Source organism: Ambystoma mexicanum, chromosome 9 (genome assembly GCF_040938575.1).
Source record: "Ambystoma mexicanum isolate Mex_15411 chromosome 9, UKY_AmexF1_1, whole genome shotgun sequence".
Taxonomy (NCBI): domain Eukaryota; kingdom Metazoa; phylum Chordata; class Amphibia; order Caudata; family Ambystomatidae; genus Ambystoma; species Ambystoma mexicanum.
Window position 1 is genome coordinate 310,962,800 of NC_090931.1, and position 26,976 is coordinate 310,989,775.

Below are 26,976 nucleotides of genomic sequence, written 5' to 3' on the forward strand. Positions count from 1 at the left end.
CTCTATCATATTAGTCTGAAAAGTCGATGAACTCGGCCATCTTAGCCATACACTGTTCAAACCTCTCTCTAGTCCATTCTGAGGAACCTGAAGGGTCAGGAGGTGCGATGGGCTGCCTAGAAGGGGATGAACCCTTATTTAAGGCCTTAGAAAGAGGCTCAGGGGCCTCACAATAGCCCTCTCAGTGAAAGGGGTGCCTTTGTAGTCCCGGGCCACCGAAAGGGTATCCGAAAGCTTCTCGCAAAGCTTTGGAAGCTGTATTGACAGAGTAGAGGATTTCGGCATGCCTAGAGGCACTGCCGCTGTCGGCGACAACACTGAGTCCTTCGGTCAACGACAGTGGACTTTTTAGGAGGATCGCCCGTTCCAGAAGGAGTTTTATGCCCATTTGCTTGCAGTGGGTGTGGTTGCAGGAAGGCCATCGAACCACAAGGTTTAGAAGGTACCGGCGAAACATTTGGCGGCCCTATGGGCATTGCAGAATTCTTCGACAACCCTGTTGGGGTTGTGTGCTTAAGTACATGTGGTGCATGGGTGCCCATGTCCCTGGGGTGCGACTTCCCCATAATAGTGCCGACGGCCTGCATATCGAGGCCAGGGACGGGCACTTGGGAGTGCCTAGGCTCTGCATAAAGGTCAACAGCTTCTGAATCGGAGCCATTGAGCCGATGGATTCGTGTCCGAAGCGCTGGCGGGGGAAAGGCTTTTGGCCTGCATAGTGTAGGCCGCCCACCGCTTAGTGCCGGTCTTTCAGCGTCTTCGGCCTAAAGAGTTTACAGGCCTTACACAAGCACTCATTGGGTCACGAGGAAGAGACTTATTGCATCAGCGATGAGTGTCTTTCCAGGGAAATTTGCCGTTACAAGACGGGCAGAATTTAAAAGGAGTCCTCTCCATAGCAGAGGCCAGCGGCAGCCAGACCGAAAAGAGAAAGAGGGGTGAAGGAAATGCATTCTCAAAGAGAAGAAAGAAAACAGGGCCCCACTCTCCCTACTGTAAAGGCCAGGCCTGAGGGCTGAGGCCACATGGTCAACAGTCGCCGAGCAGTTGTAGATGTAGTCGGCGGCAGCAGGAAACCCACAATACAGCCATCGAGGAGTTTGTCGAAATTGACTAGACGACTGTAGGCCGTGGGAATAGTATAGCAATATAAACTCTAACAAGCTCTGCAAAAGCGACCAACTAGGTTGGTGGAAAATAACAATCTGGTGGGACCTCAACGCATGAGGGATTTTGGGAACACTACACGTTACGTTAGGGATAGTGTTACAGTTACGCCCATGTCGACGTCCCTTTCGATCTTCGAAAAAAAGATGCAATACTCTGCGATTACCACTAGATGTTGGACTATATGCACAGCATGTGATTCTAAGCAAATCCACAAGCATCAGAATTACCATTTTCTCTTGCATCTTTTATTGCACTGCACAACTGCTCCTTTAATCTCTGCACAATCCTCAATCATCTGCAGGAGATGATGTTCCTGTCTGCTCTTCCTAACTAGTGGTGGTTACACCGCTGTCCTTCCACAGACATTCCCGTTTGTATGATTTGCGCTCCTTACCTTCCCAAAGATATTCATCTGCTTCCACTGACTGTGTATCTTGCAGGGGGAGAGGGGCTTGAGATTGCTTTTTTGAGGGAGAGCTAATTCGCCTTTTATTCTGGGTTGCATCTGTATCTCTTCATTTTTTATTAATGGGCTTTTAACCAGCATTTTGTCACCTTCTACAAGTTTACTTCCCAAAAGTTCACAGGGTTAACAACGTCTATTCAAAACACACGGTGTGTTTTTGTGATTTATATGGCAAATGTTTCAGGTTAAAGACATCTTTAATGGACTGGGAATAAGATTTGACTTGTGCAATAGGACACATTTTCTGGTTGAAATGAAATCTTTTCAGGCTGAGAGGACCTCTTGTGGGGTCGATGTTGGAATCTGTAAACCTTTTCGGGATCAATAACACCAACATTCATCTTTCCTTCGCTGTCTCAGACACTTAAATACGAAGTGCATTTTTGGACTTGGAAGCAGTTGTGGGTTCTTGATAAAAAGCAGTTTCCTTTGAAATCTTCGTGTTTGCTGTAACTTTCACTTAAGGGGGCTCGGCATTGGGTTGTTTCAGTGAAGGATTATGCTTGGCCAAGGGGATACTCAATATATTGGCATTCTATTTATTTTCAAGTGTAACTGCCTGCCTCTCTGAACCCCTTTTAGAAGTCACAACTGACTCAGTCTGCTCGTGGAACTTCTTAATGTAACAACTGCTCCTTTTATCCTTCCAGGTACTGCGCTCCCCTGAAAACTCCATAAACGCCAATATGAAGCATTACGGCACAGCAAGGCCTTTGCAGCACAACATTTTTCCCAGTGCAATCTCTTTTTTAAAAAATTTCTTACAAGGCACACAGACCGTCATTATGGTTGTTAGGCAAAAACATTTTTACAGACACTATTCATCAATCAGAAAAGGAGACATGGATTATTTACCAGGGTAGACAAAATAAAGGGAATCTTTTCAAATTGCCAAAATACACTGCAACAGCCATAACCTTGAGTTTTTCTAAAACATTTGCATTCAATCTTATATGAGGAGACATGTTTGCAGCAAGACCGGAAACACTCTATTTCTATCATTAAATAGCTTTTCTTGACAGAAAGAATAATGTTTTCCTAAAGTCTGCAGGCCATCTGGTTATATGTGATCTTACTGACCACAATTACAGAGTGGTAAATTTCACCACGGAAAAAAACACTGACAAACACAGAAAAACACTGGTTTGTTTTTTAATTTGGGGGTACCCCCCCCAAGCCACTGTTTTTTTACCCTTTTAACGCCACCCCAACTCCATCCAGTACCATTTTAACTCCTTACCCCCACTACCCTTAATTAATTAATGTTTGCGCTGTTTTTCAGTGTTATGGTCCGCTGTGAAATGTACCACTCTGTTTTGTTTGCAATAAATGACAGGATACCCATATTTACTAGTTTTCTGGTGCTACCCGTTTCAAATGCATCTGCTACTGTGATAGAATCTAATGGTGGGAAAAAAACAATCAAATATGGCTTTTGCAGGAATATCATTGAAGGCTGGTCCTATTAGGGGCAAACCCCCATTTTTTTATTTTAAAAAGAAAAACAAACTAATCCAGGACCAACCACTAGATGGGAATACATGTAAAGACAGACTTTACAATAGTTTAGAAATGCACACAAAGAATGGCCCAGATTATGTTGCTTTCATTCAATCTTAAAATCAGTGTCCTAATGCAAACATACCCATTGTTCTGTCGTAGTTTCATTGATATAAATCGAAACAACTTTCACATTCTAATATGAAAATTATATATTTTAAAAACTTTTTTCTGAATCATTTTACATGTACGATAGGCCATTTATACAGCAAATATGTATTTGTAAACTCTGAGGAAAATCAAAGTATATCAAAGCTAATACATTGCTTTTAAATATAGAAGTATATTAAATGTGTTTTAATTTACCAAAAAGCATACTTTAGTAGCCTCGTCGAGACCTTCCAGTGGATCTGGCTTGTTCTGGTCTAAATCAATGGTGCTGATGTTGGATTGGTCCAAATCAGTGGTGCTAATGCTGGATTGGTCCATATCCTGGTCTTGGTCCTGATCTTCTAGTTCAGACGCTGCTCTTTCAACAAATGAATTGATCTCCTTCTTTGAGGAATACAGCATGATGGACAAAATCTGCAGAACATTACAAATGGATGCAAAATTACCATGTAATAAAAGAGGAAACTTAGCTATGATTGGTTCACTTACTAGATGATCATACCACAAGAGCTGTGCGGACCACTTGCCTTCTCTTATACAAGCTTTGGTACAATATGTACATATATGGAAAGGAATACATTCCAGAGTAGCAACTAGATGGAAAGCCAGCAACATGCAGAACAGATATATCCCATTTAAGTTAAATGCTCTTTTTTCTGTTAGCATATATAACATGTTACTTACCTGTAACTCCTGTTCTCCAGCATGGGTCTGGCATGGGTTAACATGCTCATGAATACTCCCAGTCATCTGGTTGGGAATCATCAGTAAAAAAGAAAGCAGTTTTGCTTTAGCCTGAGAACTGCTTTTCTCCTCATAACCAATCACTTTTTGGGTCATACTGCCTCCCCTCCCAACCAATGACAGCCATCTCCCTAAGCTCCACCCCTTGTGACATCTTCCGATTTGGTAGAGCATGTAAAGTGGCAGTATGAACCAAGAAGAGCCACAAAGGGGAAGGAGGGAGGGTTTGCATGTTAATCCATGCCAGACCCATGCTGGAGAACAGGAGTTAAAGGTAAGTAATGTGTTCCTTCTCCAGCATGTGGTTTTTCATGGATTCATATGCTCATGAATACGATTACACAGCAGTACATATACACAACCACAGGAGGTGGCAAGGCTCAACAGAAGCAATAACGTACCACTGGAGCAGACTCACCTCAAGCAAACAGGTGGTGTAGCACAACTTGGGCGTCCCAGGACTCTTCCCTAGAATCACAGTCGATGCAGTAGAATCTTGTGAAGGTGGGTGGGCCTCCATGTAGCAGCCCTGCAGATGTCGAGCAGGGGAACACCAGAGAGAAACACTGTTGTCGCTGCAATGGCTTTGGTGGAATGGGCTCTCGGCCGGCCAGGAAGAGGTCTTTTGACCAGATGATGACCGTGCATGATGCAGCCAGAGAACTGCCTGGATTTGCAAGCCTTAGAAAGGGCCTTCCCGTGATTCACAGGTCCAAAATTCACAAAGAGTTCAGATGTCTTTCGAAAAGCATTCATGCGTGCCACATAAAACTTCAAGGCACTAGCAATGTTCAGCGAATGCATCGTCCTTTTCGCCAGTGTAGAAGGGTTCGGGAAGAAGACTGGCAGAACCAAAGGCTTGTTAAAGTGGCATTCTGAAGGAACCTTCAGCATAAAGGTGGGGTAGGTCAATAGCACCAGCCTCGTAGCGAGGAAGGAAAAGCACGGCTGCTTGCAGGAGAGGGCCTGGATCTCCCCGGACCTGCCTGGCTGAGGTGATGGCCACTAGGAAAGCCATTTTCCACGAGATAAACCTCAAAGGGCTTGATGCATCGGTTCAAAAGGGGTCCCATGAGCTTAGTCAAAACCTTATTGAGCTCCCAAACTGGAGTAGGAGCCTTCACTGGTGGAAAAGTCCTGAAGAGGCCTTTGAAGATCTCCTTGACAAGCCTGTACGGCCACAGGGAGGGCTTACCGGGTGCCCTGGTGTAACGCGATATGGCTGCAAGAAGCACCTTGGACAGAGACATGAGCCAGTTCAGGCTTGGCCAGTGAAAGCAGATACGGCAGGTGTAATGTTCCGAGTCCTGCACCACACTGTGAAGCATTTCCACTTGTGTCCGTAACAAGACAGCGTAGATGAAGCCCTTGCTTTTGTCGGGATCTTTTTGCATTCCGCAAGTCGCGAATAATACGCAAACTCTAGGGCTACAGGAGTCAGACCGCGAGGCTCACGAAGCTGGGTCGTGGTGCACTATTTTTCCATTCTCTCTGAAGAGAAGATCGGGAAGTGGAGGCAACCGGATAGATGGAGCCACTGACAGATGGAGTAGGCGTGGGTACCAGATCTGCCGAGGCCACACTAGCACAAAAGGGATCACCCTACAATGGCAACATCTGATTGTATTGATCACACTTAGCAAAAGCGGAATTGGAGGGAAGGCGTACAGGGAGAGTAGTAGGGATCTCCTTGAATGAGATGCAGGGCCACTCCCCACCATCGTAGAGCTTGCCGGAACTCCTGGGTGAGGGCAATCTGGTCTGTCCAAGCGCCCGTGACTTGTAGCCACTGTGCGTCCAGAAACTCCTGAAGAGGCATCATCTGGTGCCTGAAAAAGGGGACGAGGTGGATGCAGGAGGACATCATGCCCAACAGCGACTTGATGGGTCGTACTGTTGCAGATTACGCCGACAACAGGTACTGCACCTTCCCTAGGGTGGTCATCACCCTCTCCTCCGAGGGGGTAGCCAGCCAGGCAGCCGCGTTGAGCCGGGAGCCCAGGAAGAGCGTTCTGCGATGGCTCCACACAGAACTTCAGATAATTGATGGAGAATATAAGCTCCATCAGAAGGGTCGTACATATGATATCCACTGTGTGCTGGTATGCCAGTGCGTGAGAGCAGGAGCAGATGAGCCAGTTGCCAAGATAAGGATAGTTGTGGATGTCCCTGAGGTGTATATGCGCCGCCACCAGAACTAAATATTTTGTGCACCCCCTTGGCACTGATTTCAGGCCAAAGGGCAGAGCCTTGAACTGATAGTGCCGTACCTGGACCACAAACCCCAGGAACGTCTGATATCTTGGGTGAATGGGGATGCGAAAGTAGGCGTCCTCCAGGTCCAAAGTCGCCAGGAAAACCCTGTCTTACAGCTGATCAAGCACGTGCTGCAAACTGACCACCCTGACCTTTTGGGACTTTAACTATTTGTTGAGACGCTTTAAATCTAGGATTGGCCTCCACCCTCTTGACTTTTTCCTACCAGAAATTATCTGGAGTACACTCTGGAGCACTAGAGGCGCTGAAAGACCAGCTCTATTGCCCCTTTCCTTAACATGGACTGAATCTCCTGATGAAGTTGAGCCATGTGCAGTTCTTGACATGCCACAGGAGGAATGTGAGGGCACCTGTGCTGGAACTCCAAGGTATGTCCTTGATGAAGAACGTCTAGCACCCATTTGTCTGTAGTGATGGACTACCACTGGTAGATAAAGGTCGCTAGCAGTCCACGGCTAGGGTGTGAAAGGGGGTGCCCGGGTCCACGACCGGTTCAGACCTGCTACGGCATCTGTGTCCTGGCCTGCGGGGGACGAGGCTGATGCCACTGCAGAAGGCTTGCGAGAGGCTCCTGTAGGTTTCCTCTGTGGCAGAGCGGGAGGTCTGGCGATAGGGCGCAGAGTACCCCTTTGAGGATCTGCCAGACTTCCCTCTTGAGGAACGAAAGGACACAACCTCCTCTGCCTCAGTGTCCCAAGAGAATGTGCCATCTCTGTGTCAGTCTTAATCGGCTGGAGTGTCTCGTCCACAGCCTTTTCAAACAAATTTTCCCCATTGAAAGGCATGTCCATCACCTTGCACTGTACATCTGCCCTCAGCCAACCGGTGCCGGAGTGCCACCTCAATGCCCATGTGATGGAAGCAGGAGTCCACAATATCCAACGCCACTGTGATGGCGTGGTCCGAGGCCACCTCGCCCTCCTAGAACAGAGCCAGGGCATCAGCAAGATTGGCCCGAGTTTATACCAGAGCTCCCGGTTGTACCGGGACAGGCTGGGCAGGGCATTGGCAGCCTGAATGGTGGAGGCTGCGGTGTAAATGATGCGCTTCCCCACTGCATCAAGCTTCTTCCTCTTGTAGTCAGGAGGAACCATGGACGAGGCTGATGGATTTGACAAGCGTTTCCTGAAGGCGGCAGACTCCACATAGTCTGGAGAAGGCAGGTGTCAAGCACCGGGGGTCTGGGACCCTGCACTTCTTCAGCCTGTTTCTTTTGGGGGGAGCGGTACTTGCCATCTTCATCAGGGCCAAGCCTTCCTCCCAGACATCGTCCAGCAAAGGGACTGACATGACTGTCTTCCGTGAGGACTCCCGGAGTTGAAAAAGAAACCCCTCCTTCTTCTGAACCAAACTGAAGAGAGCAGAGCCCCTCGAAATCATGGCATGCAAAGATCCAACCTTTTCCGGTGGCGACGCCCTGGCGGGCTCATCGGCACCCAGCAGCTCTCCATCAGCTGGTACATAATCATCATACTCATCCGTATGCGATGCTGTAGTGTCTGTCTTAGTGCCTGTGTCAGTGTGGGGTGGCACCTCCACCACCGGGGTTAAAGGTCTCTGTGGTGGTGCCAGCTGGTGTTTCGGCCCTGAAGGGCTAGGCTGCAACTTCATCCTGGGAGAGCTAGACAGATGCCATGGTCAGGGAGGACTTCTAACTGGTGGATTAGGAGGGCTGCGGACTGGGCCCAGCACCAGGGCTACTGGTAGTCTCTGCTGTATTTTTGAGACCAGAGTGTGGAGTGGGGTGAGAATGTCCCGCGGCATGTCCCTGGGCACTGGTTGAGATGCAAAAGGAGAAACTGGCAACGGCATTGCACTAAAATGATGTGGCGGCTCCCCCTAAGGAGATCCCTCCCAGGACACAGGCTGAGGCCCCCTTCATGGTCCGAATAGTAGCCTTTGGGCAAGTGGTCGTTATCAGAGCTTGTGTAGATGTGTGGGGATTTCATCAACACTCTCGTGGACACCTTCACCGGCCTAGGGAGAAAATCCTCAGAAGGTAACAGCTCTCCGGTCCTGCCCCAAATCCCTTAGGAATGAGGTGACGGGCACCTGCACTCAGACAGGCGCATCCTCTGTGGTAGTGGACGGAGCAGCCACTGCCACATTAGGCCATAGAAGCAGAGCCACTCGTGGGGTCGCCGTCGTCTTGACCGTAGAAAACACTGTAGTAATCGAGTTTCCCATAAACCGTCGACGAAGTGGATCCAGGCAAAGCCTTCGACAGAGTTGTGGTCGTCGACGGGGAAGCTGTCGACGAGGTGGACTCCTTGGAAGACTAAGCAGTCGTTGATGAAGTTGTGTTCTTGGTGGACGATGGGGTCGTTAACGGGACTCTCTATGGGCCTCCCGAAGACCTCTACTTTGTAGCCTTGTCTTTGGACGAAGATCTATGCTTTGAAGGGGTCAGGGACTTCCTTGCAGAAGGCTCCTCCACCCCCCAACTAACAGGCTCACTGTAGATGGAGACGGGATCAGGTACCTCCCAAATTGGGTCACACAGCGACCCAGGAGAGCTCAGCAGAATGGTGTTTCACCTTCTTTTGGATCCCCTGGGAAGGGGCATCCTAAAAGGATCTCAACCTCTTCTTCTGAGAGGGAGCATGCTGTGGGACCGGCCGGTGCAGGACAAGGCAGATGCCTTCTCTTTGAGCCACATCACCAACCTTCAATAACGGTCCCGCTTCGTCTTAGCAGGGAATCCAAAGCAAATTTTGCATCCATCGCCATGGTCTGGATGCAACCAACATAGGCACTTGAGGTGACGATCCTCAGTCCACATTTTGCACAGAGTTTCAAGGGACTTCTCTTCAGACACTGTTGAGTTTTTGAAGTAGGGCCTTCCGAGAAACGTGATGAGAAATCTAGCGATGAAGTACATCTCTGCCGACAACTGGTCCCCTCCTACCAGAAGTCAATCGACGATGGAAAGAGTCTGAGAAGAAATAGCAAATGTATCCGAAAAAACTCGAAAAATAGCAAAATACTCGAAGAGTAAGATGAGGGGACTCCCAACACTGAAACGTGTGGTAATAATCTTAAAATGGCCACCAGGGGTGGAGCTTAGGGAGACGACTGTCATTGGTTGGGGGCAGTATGTCCCAAAGGACAGTGATTGGTTATGAGGAGATAAGCAGCTTTCAGGCTAAAGCAAAACTGCTTTCTTTTTCTACCGAAGATTCTGAGCCTGACCAAGGGGAATATTCATGAGCATGAGCATGTGAATCCATGCCAGACCCCATGCTGAGGAATGCTGCATCAACTGGAGTCAAAATACAAGTTAGGAAACCAAGGAAGTATGTGTGGTGAGGCTGGGCATGGACTACTGTGACTAAATTTAGACATTCAGTTTACATCTCCATACAAAAGTACAAAAAAACAGACTTGCCAGATAAAGAAAAAATTACTTGCTTCCAGTTGTTTCTCATGGATACAATGATTCCTCTCGCAGACTCCTCACTGATGAAATCTCCTTCAGTCTCAGCCTACTCAAAGTTCTTTTAGCTTGCCACCAGGCGGCTTTGACATGACTCCTTTGCACTCGAAGTAATGCCACATACCTCAGTTCCATTCCCTTTTTCTCCCAGATACCCACAAGTAATAGAGTACTTAATTTAGGTGGGCAGGAGGGAGGACCGATTAGGAATAATCTGTAGGTGAAATTCTTTTATCTATCAGAAAGAACATTACTGAAGGAAAGTAGTTTGCCTTTCTAATGGGTACATTCGTCTGACAGATTCCTCATCAATGAAGGACTCCCAAAGACAAGTCGGAACAAATTTGGGGGAAGGTAAATGACAAGAATGCTCTGGTTATACTAAGATGGTTTGCATCACAAACCTTCCTATAATCACCAGTCAGTGAGTCCAGGATGATAATGCCTCATCCACATTTGCAGTGAGGCCCAAGTTGCTGCTTGACAAATGTCAACCAACGGCATACCTCTCTGAAGAGACGATATAGCTGCATGACTCCTGGTGGAAAGTGCCTGGAGACATTTTGGGGTTAGCACATAGCAGGGTTTAATGCAATAAAAAAAACAAATATAGTCAGTTTCAAGCTAGCAGGAGAAAACAAGTAACTGGTTTTCTAATCTGAGTTTATTGGCCCTGAAAACATAGAAATTCCAAGCCCAGTTAGGGTCCAGTCTCTGAAATCTTTTTTATTTGGTTTTCGAGAGGTGAGGAGGTGGAAACATCATCAGGAGGTAGACCTTTGGTTGTAAATGAAACTATTTTAAGTTTGATAATTTGATCCCTTGCAGTGACCATTTCTTTCGATAACAGCATGAATGGTGAAGATACAGAATGCCTGCAATTTTGACACCCATAAAGTTTAAGTGCGGGTACCAGAAAGGCAACCTTAAAAGTAAGCAATCTCAAAGTACATGAGCGAACAGGCTCAAACGCAGTAGCCATCATAGAAGTGAGCACCAAGTTACAGTCCCACAGCGGAACTACACAAGGCTTTGGAGGGAATGAATGATTTACCAATAACGACCTGGTGCAGAGGCTCTTGAATGAGTTGGAAACAAAAAGGTCTTCAGGGGAAGCTCCCATGTGGAGAGGACCTGCTCCAAAATCTCACTGTTGGGCTCTATGGCGGGTCGGAAGAAGAAGCCGGACATAGAAAACTCTGCAAATAGCTCTCCATACAAGAAAAGAAAATACAAAATAAAAATAAAATAAACAAAAATAGACCGAAAACCCTATGCCTTACCTACAAAGCGGTGAACCACCTAGCCCCACCATATCTCACTGACAAATTCACACTGAGATCATCAACTCGTATTACGAGATCCACCAACACCTCTTGCTTAGTGGTACCTAGATACAACTTAAAAAGAGCAGATGGCTCCAGTTTCCCGGTCTTGGCCTCCCAACTATGGAACACACGCCCACCTGACATCAAATCCATCAAAATATTTGCAAATTTCAGGAGAAGTGTCATCTCTTGGCCACTTATTAAGAATTAACCCAATTTTCCCTTATTCTTGCATCCTTGACTACTCGGCCATGCATGCATGTATCTACTCTATGCTCAAGACTGAATTCATGCTTGTACTATTTGCTATAACTGATTTCATACTTGTACTATGTGTTTTAACTATAACCTGTAACCTCTACTATTTGTTTGAAATCCTATCCTGTAACAGTCTTCTTAATCACTAGCGCCCAAATACACCTGGGTCAGGTGCGCTATACAAATAAAATAAACAAACAAACAAACATTAAGGACATTATGAACTCTAATTAATCAAATTATATGAAAAGGCCTAACAGTCCCTATTACTAAAGGCTTCTCATAGTTTCAGATAGTCTCTGTATGGAAATGTCTCTCTTACGCTTAAGTTTCTTTATACAACTTTCTTTGGTGCCCTGTGGATATGTCCTCCATGAGCTCTTGTGGCTCTTGTAAAACACTTCTGAGCTTGGCACTCTCTTTAAGGTTATGCTGCTTACAGCTTGTTTTGAGATAGTCTATCAAGCTCTTGTCTTCACTTATGATCCTTTTATGATATGACATTTTATTTATATCGCGCTCATTCACAGGTGTTTCAGAGCGTGACAAGGGAAGGGAGGGGAACAGGGGAGAACAAAACCAACGATCTTACTAGGCCCAGTGACAATTTATAGTCTCTGAATTCATCCTTGGCTACTTTGCATGGGACATGATCCCCCTTTTAGATTCTCTCTCTTATACTCTTCCTTCTATTATCTGGTTCTCTTGATAGTCTTATATCATATTCCTCAGAAGCCCTGATGGGCTTTGTTTTATCCACTCTTTGTTAGCTTATAAGACCTTTTCCCTTCCTCTCGGGTAATTGTCTCCCGTTTCTCTTTATTCTTCTCACAGGATTATTTGTTACATGCTTTATGAGCCTTTCACATTGGCAATCAAATACATTTGTTCCTTGTATCTTGTCTATATGACTGGGACGAGTTCCACTCTTCATGCACCATTGCCCCAGCGGCCTCCCGCTTTTCCCGTTCTCTCCAGTACCTTCATCTGCATACAGGAATGTTGCAGGGCTTGGCACACGCTCAGGTATTCTTCTCCGTTGTCGGTTTTCACGTTCTGAATGTTTGTGGCGTCTCATTCTCTGCTTCCCCTCAGGCTACAGACGTCTACAGAGGTGGGCGACATGGAGCACCTTGGGCTCCCAGCTGTGATGGTCTCTGCGTCGTTCAGCAGGCATCTCACCGACCACAAAGAGTTGGTGGTCATGCCACCACCAGCTCCTGGATACTACTCTCTTCTTGGGCAGCGGTTTCCCCATGGCTGTTCTCACTGGCCTCCCGGAGTTTCACACTGGAGTTCCTCGCCAATTTGAAAGCCGCTGGCTCCATGGGTTGTCTCTGCTCAGCCCCTCCAAGGCACGATCACGTCAGGGGGCTTCCCATGTGTACCATGCTCTCTCCTCCTCCTTCCTCCACTCCGATCAATTAAATACATGTCTCTTCTTAAAGAGACATCCTCTTTTCCTTCTTCTAAGAGATTCAGTTCAGCATTGCCCGCAGCCATATATAAAGATGTTACATGCTTCTTCCCAGCAGGCAGTCCCATATATGCCGATATGTTGGGCAATCTAGGGAGTTTGCCATAGGAACGAGAGTCCTTGTCCCCTAAGGGGGAGTGCCTCTCAGTGAGGTCCCACTTGCGAATACACCCAGGGAGGGAGAGGGATCCAATCAAAGGGGATGACTCTCATTGGGAGAAGGGGCGAATACCCTTGATTCATCAAATATCCCAGCATTTTGGCATAACTAATCAGGCTGCAGGAGAAGAGTGACGCTGTCACTGCCACCTTGTTCTCAGTCATCCAAAACCATAAAAACATGGCTTCTCCGCACAGCTTGAGCGACCCCCACGCTACCCATCTTGCGATTCAGTGCATGGCAGTGGTGTTGTCTGTGAGAACCTGGACAAACCTCAGAATGAAGGTAAGATGGATCACCACATTGCATTTATTAATTATTTATCATCCTCCCTCATCTGATTCTTCTACCTTTGATAAGTCCTGGTCTTAGTGCATGGCTGATTTGATGTTAAGGTATAATAATGTATGTATTGTGGGTGATTTTAACATTTGGGTCGATATTACGGACAATTCTTTAGCGACCACTTTTATTGCTGGTATGCAAGTTTTATCATTACATCAGTTTGTTGATGGTTCCACCCATATAAAAAGGACATACTCTTGATCTTATATTTGCTCCTGACACTGCTACATGTTTCCGGCTCAGCCTTTGGATTGGTCAGATCATTACCTGATCCCTTTTGAACTGCTTTTACCAACTTTAGGAACCCCTTTGCCTCAGATTAAATCTTTACAGAGAAACTGGAAATCGATCGATTCCTTTGTATTGTTTGAGCAAATGTTTTCCCCATTAGCTTAATACTCAGGAAGTACCGACATTGTTACCTTTGACTCAGCTTATTGCAGCTTTTTCCGGAAGTGGCTGATGTTATTGAGCCTTTGAAATGGGTACGTAAACCTTCTCATCCTTCTGTTGCGTGGGATACACTTGATGTATCTATTCTTCGACCAAAATTACATCAATCTGAGCACAAGTGGCGCTTACACTATGATCCTTTATTAAGGGTCATTTTTAAAAAACAGCAATCTATCTAGCATGAATCCATAACAAATGTGAAAACACTCTTATTATGCCGAAACAATTCAGGCAGCAACCAATATCCTTAGAAAGCGGTTTCAGACAGTTAAATATTTATTATCACCTAGACTTCCATCTTCGGTGCCAGCTTCTCAGTTCTGGTGTGAAAATATGTTGATTTCTTTCATCCAAAAAATGGAGACCATCAGAGCACAATATTGCCTGTACTGGCCAATCAGCATTGATATCAGTTTCTCCTTCTAGGCTTTCAGAGAGGAGTTCTGATCTGCCCATTTTTTATTCTTTTCAGTTAACCAACTGCTTGGCAGTTGTACAGGTCACTTACATCTTCGGTCTGCGTCAACCCTGGACCCTATTGCTCTTCATTGTCTTAAATTGATAGCTCGTCAGATTGATGGGATTCTCACTAAGGCTATTAATTCTTCTTTTGTTTCCGGTCATATTATAGAACCACTTAAAAATGCTCTGGTGATACCGCTTTAAAAAAAATAAAAACTCACTTTGTGCTTCCCTTTTCTTTATCATCCTAGCTCCCTTCTTCCCTTTCTCATAAAATTGCTTGAAGATTTGGTTACACCTCAGCTTAGGTCCTTCTTAGAAACCTCCAACTTTCCTGACCCCTTTCAACTTGGCTTCCACCCTCTTATGGGTACTGAGTCAGTGTTGATATCAGTGAATGACGATCTCACCTAAGGGTGGGGTGGCGGGTCTAATTTTGTTAGACCTCTCTGCCGCTTTTGATACCATTGATTATACCATACTTTTGGCCAGAATTATGGAGGCAGGTATGTCAGGTCCTGTACTTGATTGGTTCTGGTCCTTTCTGTGTTTTCGTTCTCAATCCGTTTCCTTATTATCTTTTAAATCTTCTCACGTTCTCACTGCTTTTGAGTTCCCCCAGAGCTCTGCTCTGTGCCATTAGTTTTTAACATCTATATTTAGCCTTTGGCAAGCCTTATTCACTCCTTTTTTTATTCATATGCTGACACCCAGCTGCTTCTTGGGCTTGACCTTGAGTGTAAGGGTACTGCTGGCCGTCTCAGGGCACACCTTCATTCTGTTGGCGAGTAGATGGCCCGCAATTGGCTTAAACTCAATGGGGAGAAGAATGAAGTCATAGTGGTGGGCCCCCTTCTTCGTCATCTCTATGGACCTCTGATTTTTGGCCGTCTACTTTGGGTTTGCCTCCAGTTCCAGGTCAGTTTGTAAAAAACATGTGTGTTAAGATTTCTGGCTGCCTCCCACTTGTTGCTCAGATTAGTGCTACTTGCAGTGCTGGCTTTTATATGCTTAAGCAGTTGAAAAAAGTTCTGCCTTATTTTCCAGCCAGATTTCATGCTCCGGTTATCGTGGCTACGATTAACAGCAGTCTTGATTACTGCAATGCCCTTTTGTTAGTTCAGCTCTTGTACTTGTAACATCGTTTTCATGGATTGCACAATGCTGCAGCTTGCCTAGATGCAAGTATACTTTATGGTTGGGGGACGGGGGGGCGCTGTTGCACGGTTAACAAGATGGCCGCCGCCTGAGAAGCTCTGGTGACGGCACTATAATCCTTTTGAAAATCCTTCGTTCTACGTTCCGATCACCCCCTGAAGTTGAACTACACAGCTGTGAATACAGAGGGCAACGTCTGAGGATAGCGGCGGCCCAGGCCGAAAGCTCTGCAGGCGATTGCGAGGTGCCTCATCATGGCTCCTCTGACCTGAAATTAGCGAGGCCTGCTGGGGGCAGGAACAATTGGGTGGCGGCTTGCGGAGGGCCAGAGAGCCGAGCAGACTGGCGGTGGGGGATGCCAAAGAAGCTGGCCGGGATACCTGACCCTCATATCTGTGTGGATTGCGAAGGCGTGGAGCTCCGTGCCCGAGAGCACGGAGCAGTCGCCGGCTCCCCCTACCACCTTCGGGGTGTCCGCGCTGCACCAGAGTACCGGAGTAAGAAGGATGAGAGGTCAACTCTGGCAAGAGGCCTGGCAATGACTGAGGCGAGTGATCCCTCTGGGGTTCAAGGTGAGATCCCTCCCGCTGCCGCACATGCTACTAGAAGGCGGGATGTAACATCGACCCCCTGTGATAGTCTAGGAACCTGCCCTTCACAATAGCAGGAGAATGTCCATAGCTGGCTAAATGAACAGGGATTATTCCTTCCGCCTCTGACCCATTTGCAACAGAGATTCCTAGAAAGGGATAACCACCCACTATCAAGAACCCTGAACGGACAGCGCTGACACCGGCGCTCTGCGTACGCAGATGCTGCGCCGTGCTGCTGTGGCACATGGAAGGACATGAGGACTGAAGCGGTTCCCAAAAATAACCCACTTAAAGTCACACCTGAAATAACAATGGGGGGTTGAGTTGGAACCCTGCGCACCCAATTGGAGAAAGATATAACAGACGGCCTCTTAACTCTCAGGACGGACTGCGTACCCTCTGGCCCTCTACAGACTCCATTGCAATGACACACGGCCAGGCTCGGAATGGGCACTGCGATCCGTGGCGCCCCAGGGCTACTCCTGGCCTAGAATAAATATTGGAAATACCGGTGTGGGACTGCCCGGAGGCACCCATGCACCTCGTACGCAAATTATGGCATATAGGCTTGCATACTGAATCTTTCATCTGCATTGGAAAGAGGCACAGTGACAGGAAAAGTTTGACAGGACGCATTAGGAAACCGGCTTCGGGTGCACTGCACAGACTTGTGAGCATAACATTGCGAACTTAGCCCCACAGATAGAACTTGTAAATTCCTGTACCGCTCAGGGCCCGATGCCTTACAAAAATACCCTCACTGTGATACCCTGAACGGCGCCACAAACAATTACACTTAGGTTGCCTCACCCAGATAAGGAGCGCACCTCTGTCTGCGAAAGATGGGTATTGTGCAACGGTCAAACACAACCGATTCCTCAATGATTTTGGACCACTGACCTGCTTACCAGTTACTATATCCTGCAAATTGAAACCTTACAGAGTTCATACCAAACACTTGAACTGGACTCACTGGGATACTAGCCAGGAATGGGCCAAAGTGACTCAGGAAGCAAGTGAGAAGGGATAGGATATTGGAGACGGCGCATGGCAGGGGATTGTTGGCAAGAGACAGACGTTGCGCCGAAGACTCCTCACCTCGACCAGATTGTAGGACATCTTGCATCCCTAAATAAACTGCTGCAATAGGGGTTATACCTCAGTGCCACAGCTGTAAACACACAGGCCCATACTGCTATCATCAAGACAATGCAACTGGCTAAATAGATGCAGCACCACAACCGAGACCACGCAGAAGCTACTGTATGACCTGGAGGCAAAACACACAGTTCAGGAGAGGGGGAAAGCCTCGTGCAGGAACCAATGGACCCACATAACCATAATCTAGGTTGACACTGGCTACTGTAGCGGGTGCAATATAGTTACGCGACTCGAGACACTCCACGATACCACAAGAGCCTAGCCTACGTCTACTACCAGCATAAACTGCGTCTCACTCAATAATACACGTGGGAGAAGAGGCACGAGGTCTGCAGTACATTGGTCAATCCCAAAATGCAAGCAAAAATTGACCAATTTGCATGTGCCGACCAGCCGCAGCCAACCCCGTCCCTGGAGGAGAGTCAGTCTCCGTCCCAAATAGATGTAGCAGTCTTAAATCAGACTCTTCTGGCCCTGAAGAGAAGCACTGATAATATGGGGGCAAAGATAGACGCCCTCACGTGTAAGGTCGACATCTCAGCCATACAAATAGATAAATTGTGTTTGCATGAAGAAAGCGGAACAAAGGATAGGAGACAGAGAAGATAAGGTAGCCACACTGCAACGAGAAGTGGCTGAACTCACCTTGATGGCACTCAAATATCCTAAAGCGAAAGAGAATCACTCTATGGGACCCTCTGCAATTTATATTTGAAGCCCCACGGGTCCTGGCCGGAGGCATGGAGCCACACACAGTGGCCGTGGCCACTAAGAGCGATTTTGCTGCCCATGGCACCCCGTTGCCTACAGACACTGCGGAATTGTTGAGTAAAGTTACTGTGGGAAGTTAAGGGAAGGGGGGGCATGGGAGCCGGTAAGTTTTTATTTCTAGCATGGGAGGGAACGGGTGGATACAGAGGTTCGATATTGGGGAATTACACCTAAGCCAGATGGCGTGGGTAGTATGAGAGAAGGCTTGATGGTTTTCAAATGGAATAGATTTCGAACGTACCTGCCAAAAAATGATGTTATATCATCAGTGGTCTACTGCACAATACGAACTAATAAAACCTAAAAGAAAGGGAACCCTGCAATACCACCTGTTTTATGGATGCACCTAGTGTAGGGGAGAAATGAAATAATGCGCCGTGAATAATGTCATGGAAATATTATAAGTTACTCACCGTAGTGACTAACGTACTCTTAGTCCATAGTCCCCTTTCCTCCATACTGTATGGGCGTCCCTTCCAAGGGTCTGGAGACTGAACCTTTTTCACCAGAAAAAACCTTGTTCCCCTTTAAATTTAGAGGCGCGCAGGGGTGCGGCACAGGGAGCATGCGCTGCCCTGACGCCGCCTTCCGGCGCCAGCCCTCAGTCCCATTGAGGCGTCGAAAATAGATTTAACATTGCCTAATGACACCATTATTATTAGGGGGAGGTTGGTGGGACGTATGGAGGATAGGGGACTATGGACTAAGAGTATGTTAATCACTACAGTGAGCAACTTATAATTACTCTTACGTCCCGTCCCCTTTCCATACTGTATGGGTGATTACAACTGATTGTAGCCCCAGGGTGGAGAGGAGACCCTCCTTAAGCAAATAGGTTCCTGAGAACCGCCTATCCGAAAGCCGCTTCCGATCTAGAGCTGGCATCCAAACAGTAATGCTTGCAGAAAGCCGAGGGAGAGGCCCAAGTGGCCACCCTGCTTTTTTTTTTTTTCAATAAAACCAAACAAAATAACACACATTACAACTGTTTAGGACGTACATAATCAGCATCAAACCATCGCATTATACAGTGTAATTCTCCGTCCTCCCACCTCCCACCCCACAAACGAGAGCCGGCACACTCATGTCATCTACAGGAGCATTATCAGGTATCGCAGTGCTTGTGCACTCATCCGAGTCCTCTAATTCGTTATTGTCCTGGTGAGGGTTTGCCATAGAGGTCACCAATTGCCGCCAGGCCAACAAGGGCCCTACTTCCTCCTCTCCCCCCTAGTAACCGCTTCAAACCAAACTACGGATTCCGCCTCCGCCCATCTGAGGAGGTCCGCCCACCATAGCTCCACCTTGGGTCTGTGGGCCACCTTCCAGCCCATTGCGATCCTGCGCTTGGCCAGGATGTAAGCTAAGTCCTTCATTTTGCTTATGTGCTTTAAATCCCGTGGCCTGGGAAAAAACCAGAGCATGCACGGCCAAGCTGATCCCACGCCCAGCTCCACTCCCCCACCAGCCAGTTTAGTTTTAATCTCATCCCAAAATCTGTGCACCTCCGGGCAAGCCCAGAACATGTGTAGCAGCCCCGCTTCCACCTCCCCACACCTGGGACATTTCTGCGTAGCCAAGTCTCCAAACCTTGCAATTTTCCCGGGAGTCATATAAGCCCTGTGAGTGACATAAAACTGGAGTTGTTGGAGTCTCGCATTCCGGGATACCTTTTTATGGTACCTTTGGGCTCTCTCGCATTGCCCATCTGTCATGGGTCCTCCTGCTTCCTCCTCCCAGTCCTGCCTCAATTGAAGCAGCTCCTTCCCTGCCTTTGCTCTTAGAAGCTCGTATATTCTAGATATTTCGTGCCCGCCCTCCGAAACATCATACATCGTTTCCAGGGAGGCATCAGGGTCATCCGCTAGCACTGTCTCCAGCCATCTCTCCCTAACCAGTTTCATGAGCCTAGCGTAGGTTATATACTGGCCTTTATGCACCCCTGTCTCTTCTTGCAACCTCTGAAATTCCAATGCCTCCCCTTCCTGCCATATGTCCCCAAGGGTGGCCAGGCCTAATGGTTCCCAATTTCTACGGACCGCTTCGAACAGTTGAGTCGTTCCCGCATAGTGCCACCAGCGGGGCCTGCTGAGAGAACGGCTCTATGTCACCCATCATTCTCCACGTTCTGCGCCAAACCTCCCAGCCCAGCCTCAATAGCCGCCCTCTTCCCACCAGTTTGTTCTTTTGTAACCACACCACTTCATTCAAAAAGTATGGGGCCGAGTCTTCCCGCAGAAGCCTTCAGTCGACAGCCACCTGGCCACGTACAGCAGCTGCCCCGCCAGATAATGAAGCTCAAAATTTGGCAGGCCTATGCCCCCCTTGTCACATGGGTTCTGCAGTTTCCACAGGGCCACTCTGTTCCTGGAGTTACCCCATATGAAGCCCCTGCATAAGCTATGAAGTCTCGCAAATAGGCTCCTGGGAATCAAAAACAGGACATTCACAAAGAAATACAGGAGTCTAGGCAGGACCACCATCTTAAGCAAGGCTGCTCTCCCATCATAGTCAGGGGCAATCTAGACCAAAACACCATGCTGTTCATAACTCCCTCTAATGCTTTCTCCGTATTGTGTTTGTGCTCCGCCTCGATCTTGTGGTAAATATTTACTCCCAAATACCTAAATGTCTCAGTCTGCCATGATATCGGCAGGATAGGCAGCCTCTGTAACGGAACATTCTTATATCTACCCAAGGGGAACAGACTAGACTTCCTAGGGTTCACCGATATGCCCGAGAGGGTGGCATATCGGTTCATCACCTCTAGCACATACTGCAGGTTCTCCTCCAGATAGCGCAGATAAAGGAGCATGTCATCTGCATACAGCGATACCAGGTGTCTACCACTTACTGTACTAATCCCCACCTCCCCGTATTGTTGCCTCAGACATATTGCCAACGGCTCTAATGCCAGAATGTATAGCATGGGTGACCAGGGGCATCCCTGTCTGGTCCCCCTGCTAAGTTGCCAAGTATCTGAGATTATGGATCCTGTTTTAACTCTCGCCATCGGGGTGCTGTATAACAACTGGACCCACCTGATATATCCAGGTCCCATTCCGTATCCCCTCAGTGCCGCTTTCAACCAAGGCCATCGCACCGAGTCAAAGGCTTTGACCGCGTCTAGCGACACGATAGCCAGCTCACCCGTATCTTCCTCAGTGTGGTCAATGATGTGATGTAGCCTCCTATGGTTATCTGTAATGTTCCTGCCGGGGACATATCCCGTCTGGTCTGGGTGTATCAGCTTACCGATCACCCTCTTCAGCCTATTGGCCAGCACTGCCGTAAGTATTTTGCTGTCCTGATTCAGCATGGACAAGGGTCTGTAAGACCCACACTCCACGGCCGGCTTGCCTGGTTTCAGGAGTGGGAGGATCATCCCCTCGCGAAGGGACAATTGCAGTTCCCCCTGCTCATAGGCCTCGTTGAACATGGCAAGCAGTGGCTGAAGCAGTTCCTGTTTGTATGTCTTGTAAAACTCACTAGGCAACCCATCCGTCCCGGGTACCTTACACGTGGGCAAATGTTGGATCACCACCACCAGCTCTTCCGAGGTGATAGGGGCGTTCAATTCCACGCGTTCTAGGTCGTCCAGGGTGGGCAGCTCTATGTCCTCTATCATGTCCAGTATGTCTTGACCCCTATCCTCCCCTGCGTCCTCATATAAGTGTCTGTAAAACTTGAGGAACTCCTCGTTCACACCCTCCTGGGTATTACAGATGCGTCCTCATCCCTAATCTCACTGATCACTGTGCGGGGGGTCTCACTCTTATACAGCCAGGCCAGCAATCTGCCCGGCTTATTGCCCCCTGCGTGTAGCCTCGCCGTGTATTTCTTGTAATTTAGTCTACATAACCTATCCCAGAGTCCACTGCAGGTTAACTGTTGGTCTTTTATCTTATCGCTATTCTCCCGGGCGGTATCCTCATGTCGTGTGAGACCCTCCAGCTCCCTTTCCATTTCCTGAAGTTCCCTTTCGATGCCCCCCTGGAGCCCTTTAGATTTCGAAATGGCTACTCCACGCACCACCACCTTGAACGCCTCCCATACTGTTCCAACCGAGCGCACACTGCCCGTGTTTATATCAAAATATTCCTCGATGGCCTCCCTCAAATCCTCCCGGAACCCCTCATCTTGTAATGCCTTAGTCCTGAGTCTCCATGTCGGGATCCGCGCTCTGGGGGGTTGGTGTCGCCACTCTACCAAGTGGCCACCCTGCTTATGACTTGCAAGGGACATGGCGCTGGAATGCGATGGCCATTGCCTTGGCCCTGACTGCGTGGGCATGCATGATGGCCGGGAGTGGCTTGTACGGGCCCTCATTCGCTTCTTTGATGGCAGAGACCGTCCAGCGGGATATGGAACCCTTAGAGTCCTGATAGCCTGGTCTTGAGCCTCCGAAAGTGACAAAAAGGGCGTCCGATTTGCGGAAGCCCTTGGTCCTGTCCAAGTAGAATTTCAGGGCACGCCTGACATCCAGGCAGTGCAGCACTCTCTGTGCTTCGTTCCTTGGGATCAGGAAAAAACGTAGGAAGGACTATTTCCTCGTTCAAGTGGAAAGCAGATGGAACCTTGGACAGAAATGCCAGGTGTGTCCGCACGACTACCTTGTCCTTGTGAAAGGTGGTATACGGTTCAGAGGCGACCAGCGCCTGGATTTCGCTGACTCCACAAGCTGAGGCAGACTAGTAACGCTGTCTTGATGGTGACAAGCCTGATGTCCACGGACGCCATTGGCTAGAACGGTGTGTGTGCCAGGGCGCCCAAGACTATGTTAAGGTCCCACACTGGGTGCGGTCTCTTGACGGGCAGGTAGAGCCTTGCTAGTCCCGTCAATGTTTCTTGACGATAGGGTTGGAGGAGGAGGAAATGCCCTCCTCCAAGTTCCTGTAAGCGCCAATGGCTGCAAGCTATGTGCGGAAGGTGTCTACCTGCATACCTGAATGGGTGAGGTGTGCCGAAAAGGAGAGCACGTCGTCCACGGTGCATGCCAGGGGCTCGAGTCCCCTTGGAGTCTGCCCAGTGGCAGAATACGGTCCATTTGCTTTTGCACTGGGCCCTGGTACCTTTGCTTCTGGCATCATGTATGATCTCCAGATTGGCCTATGAGAGGCTAAGGTGCTGAAGAGTTACCTGCTCAGGTACCACGCTGTGAGGGCTAGTTTCCCTGGTGCAGGGTGGATGACTCTGCCCCCCCCTGCTGTGCCAGAAGATGTGCTGTGCCCGTCGGGAGGTGAATCGGGAACACTTCAGAGGGACTGAGCAGCTCCGAAAACCATGGTCTGGATGGCCACCATTGAGCTATTAAAATGATGAGGAGTTGGCAAGACTCCTTGATTTTCCAAATTACCCTGTGAATCAGGGGAGTGGGCGGAAAGGCATAGGCTTTCATGCTTGTCCACTGGAGGTAAAATGTGTCGCTCAGAGAGCCTGGGCCTTGACCTTGCCAGAATGCGAACTGGGGACACTTCTTGTTGTGCCAGGTGGCAAAGAGATTCACCTGGGGGTGACCCCACCGGTTGAAAATCTCCTGAATAACGAGGTCGTTTAGCTGCCACTCGTAATTGTCCGCTCACAGCCTGCTGAGCCTGTCCACTTCCAGGTTGGATTCCCCCAGGAGGTGGACTGCCGTGAGGTAAATGCCGTTTTCCAGGGCCCACTCCCACATGCTGATCGACAGTCTGCACAGAGGAGGGCATCTAGTGCCTCCCTACTTGTTGACGTAGTACATGCTGGTCGAGTTGTCCGTCGAGTTGTCCGTCTGGATGAGGACAACCTTGCCCCTGAGCCTGAGCCTGGTAAAGACTCTGGGGACCGAGTGGAGGCCAAAAGGAAGGACCTTGTATTGAAAATGGAAGCCCATGATCCTGAACCATAGGAAAGAACGATGGGGCTGACAAATCAGGACGTGTAGGTACGCGTCCTTCAGATCCAGGGAGCACAACCAGTCTCCCTTGTCCAACGCCTCTGCTATAAAAGCTGGCGTAACCATCTTGAATTTTTGCAGGGGTAAGGAGAGGTTGAGGGTGGAAAGGTCCAGCACAACTCTCAGGCCCGCCTGGTTCTTCTGAATGGCAAAAATCCTTGAGTAAAATCCAAAGCCTCGCTCAAAGGCTGGGACTTCCTCCACTGCCTGGCTCTCTACGAACAACCAGATCCCCGCCAAAAGAGTTGCTGTCCCAACCCGTGGGAGTGGAGTGGAGGAGCGATGAGAGGCTGGGATAGGGAGGTGGTACCCCGTGGATACTACGGAGAGGATCCAGGGGTCCGTGAAATTCTGGTGCCAGAAATGTGTGTGGAGAGCAAGCCTTCCCCCCACCGGAGACAGGTGGACCCGAAGGGGTGTGTCATGCCTTCTTTTCTTCGGAGGCTGTCGCGGAGGAGGGGGACTGGAAAAAGCCCTTACACCCCCCTTTTGTTACTTGCGCCGGTTCTGAGGCGGCGTGCGGGCCTGCTGCCTGGATCTACGTTCCTGGAAGCCACGGAACACTCCGTACGTACAACCCCTTTCTGAGCCCTGCTGAGATTGAGTGTACGATTTGGCGTGGTCTTTGTAAGGATGGATAAAGACTTAGCCATTTGTGAGCTGTTTTTCTTCGTACGCAGAGGAGTGAAAGAGGGAACCCCCCTCAAACGGTAGATCTAGTATGCGTTACTGAACGTCCGGGTTGAATTCTTTTGTCCGGAGCCAGGCTGTCCAGATGGCACGGCCAGAGGTGTCAATATGGGCCACTGTGTATTCCATCAGGTCATGTGCCACTAGCTTGGCCTCGGCTAGCCCCGCCTTAAAGCGCGATTGGCTCTGGGTGGGAAGTTCCGGGAGGTAGTCCGCAATTTCTCGCCATAAACTTTGGTTGGCGGCAGCCAGCATGGCATCGGCGTTGGCCTGATGCAGATGTAAAGAAGCATTGGAATAGAGTTTCTTGCCATACGCCTCCTAGATCTTCTCCTCCTTGCCTAGCAGTGCCGCAGAAGAGGGGGCTGAGGACGACTGAGGCTTGGAGTATAGTGATGCCGCAGTGATCACCGACGAGTGTGGCTGAGGGTGGGCCGAAAGCAAGAGTGTATCCCCTCCATCTGCCTGTACCTGGCGTCCAGGCATCGATTGACCGGCTGGGCTGAGTGGGGTTTGAGCCAGCCCTTCTTGGCCAGGGAGACTACATTGGTCTGCATAGGAATCCCCGATTTGGCAAAGGGGCATCATGTGAGGATTTCCGCCACAACCACCTCTGCCGGCTGCTCGGCCTCGGGTTCCGCTAGTGTCTGGTGCCGCTAGCATTGCAGCAATGACTTCCCTGATGGCGTCTTAGAGGATAGCGCCCATCCGAGGTGACTTCAGGAGGCCGAGGAAACTCTCAAAGAAAACCTCATCACTGACTGAAGAGGTTGCAGGGGGTGCTGACGGGGTAGCAGGAGGCTGATGGAGCCTCTGCATACCCTGTCCATACAGACGAAAAGGAAAGCTGCCCTGCGCAAATGAGGGGTAGACTGTAGGCCATGTACCTGGTTGAGGACAGTCCCACCTTGACACTCGTTCTTCGCTGAATTCCTGGAATGCCGTCGAACGGGTGCCACTTTCTGGCCCATTTTGTCGGGCTGCCTGCCACTTGCCTGCAACGTGTTGCTCGGCTCGCTGGGCCAGGCCACTTCGTAGACTCTTGGGTGTGTATCACAAGGCCTACCCTGCTCCTTGAGCCTAGCCCCAGTAGGTGTGACACCCTCGACCCGGGGGTCGGTAGAGCTGCAATTAGGCACCCCCTCGGACGTATTGTTGCTATTAGGGCGTAGCCCCTCGGCCATGGTGCCGGTATAAGGGCGGAGCCCCTCTGGTGAAGACCTAGTAAAAGAACCTTACGGTCCATCAACACTGGCACCGGGAGGATCCAAGGATCCCTCGGCCCGGTGGCTGTTTGCTGCAGCAGACTCGGTGCACGTGCTGGTAGAAGGACCTGAGCGATCCCTCCCGTGCAGGAGAGTACCTGGGAAGGAGTCTCCTTTGCGGGGTGCGATGGAGAATATAGGCCCTACCATTGGTCTGTTTTGATGTTTCACAAGCTTCTTGAAGTCCTCTGGAGGCAAATTCTGGAAGAGCTCCCTCCACCTGGCTAGTCTGTTCTTCAGCGCTTTTGAGTTTTGAGGACAGCGAGTCACACGCTGAACAAGATTGCCAACTGTGGTCTGGGCCAAGACAACGTAGGCAGAGGGCGTGGGGGTCCTGTTGCAGGATAGACACCTGCTGAACCCTGTAGAAGTCAACATGCGCCGGGGAGGAGCGTGACGCCTCAGGACTGAGTACCTGAATGATAAAAAGACAAAAAAGAAGAGAAAGAGAAGAAGTATCCATGCATGGAATTACATGGCTGAAGCCAAACCCAGGAGCGCTGGTGAATTCAGCTTGTTCCCGTCGACGCGGAAAAGGGGACTGAGGTGTGGCGCCCGAGGACGGAGTCAGGGCAGCGCATGCTCCCTGGGCCGCACACCTGCATGCCTCTAAATTTAAAGGGGAAGAAGGTTTTCTCTGGTGAAAAAGGTTCCGTCTCTCGTCCCTTGGAAGGGACGCCCATACAGTATGGAGGAATGGGGACGGGACGTTAAGAGTATACGGGGGTTCGCTAACGAGAAGAAAACCAGTCTAATAGCAAAATACTGTAAAAAACACAATGTAAATATACTATGTTTGCAGGCGACACATCTAGCCTGGAAGGCGGCACTCCCTAAGCTAGCGGGATCAATAGATTCCCAGAATGTGATATTATCTGGGTAGGCGATTTTAACGTGGCACTCACACTGGAATTAGACAGGTCCTCTACAGCACAGCAATCCCCACCCCGTGCTGCCCAAGCATGGGCACCATTGCCAAATGTCATAAACGGCATGATATGTGGCAAGGAACACATCAGTTGAAAAGAGAATACACCTTATTTTCCGGCGTCCCCGGTAGCTCTTCCAGGATAGATTACGTTATGGCCATCCTTCCCATAGCCAGAGGTATAACAGAAGCTACTATACTCCCCTGGACTCTCTCGGATCATTCACCAGT

At 49.0% G+C, this 26,976-nt stretch overlaps 1 protein-coding gene across 3 annotated transcripts in view; it reads right to left on the minus strand.

Moving 5' to 3' along the window:
* The window catches only part of ZZEF1 (zinc finger ZZ-type and EF-hand domain containing 1), a 3,309,810-nt gene that overhangs the window by 568,819 nt on the left and 2,714,015 nt on the right, over positions 1-26,976 (minus strand). For 2 of the 3 annotated variants that reach the window (XM_069614719.1, XM_069614717.1), the window contains exon 45: positions 3,503-3,721. In XM_069614719.1, the coding sequence (XP_069470820.1) occupies positions 3,503-3,721 (219 nt within the window). The remainder of the gene's footprint in view (positions 1-3,502; positions 3,722-26,976) is intronic. The other variant, XM_069614718.1, reaches the window with a different exon arrangement.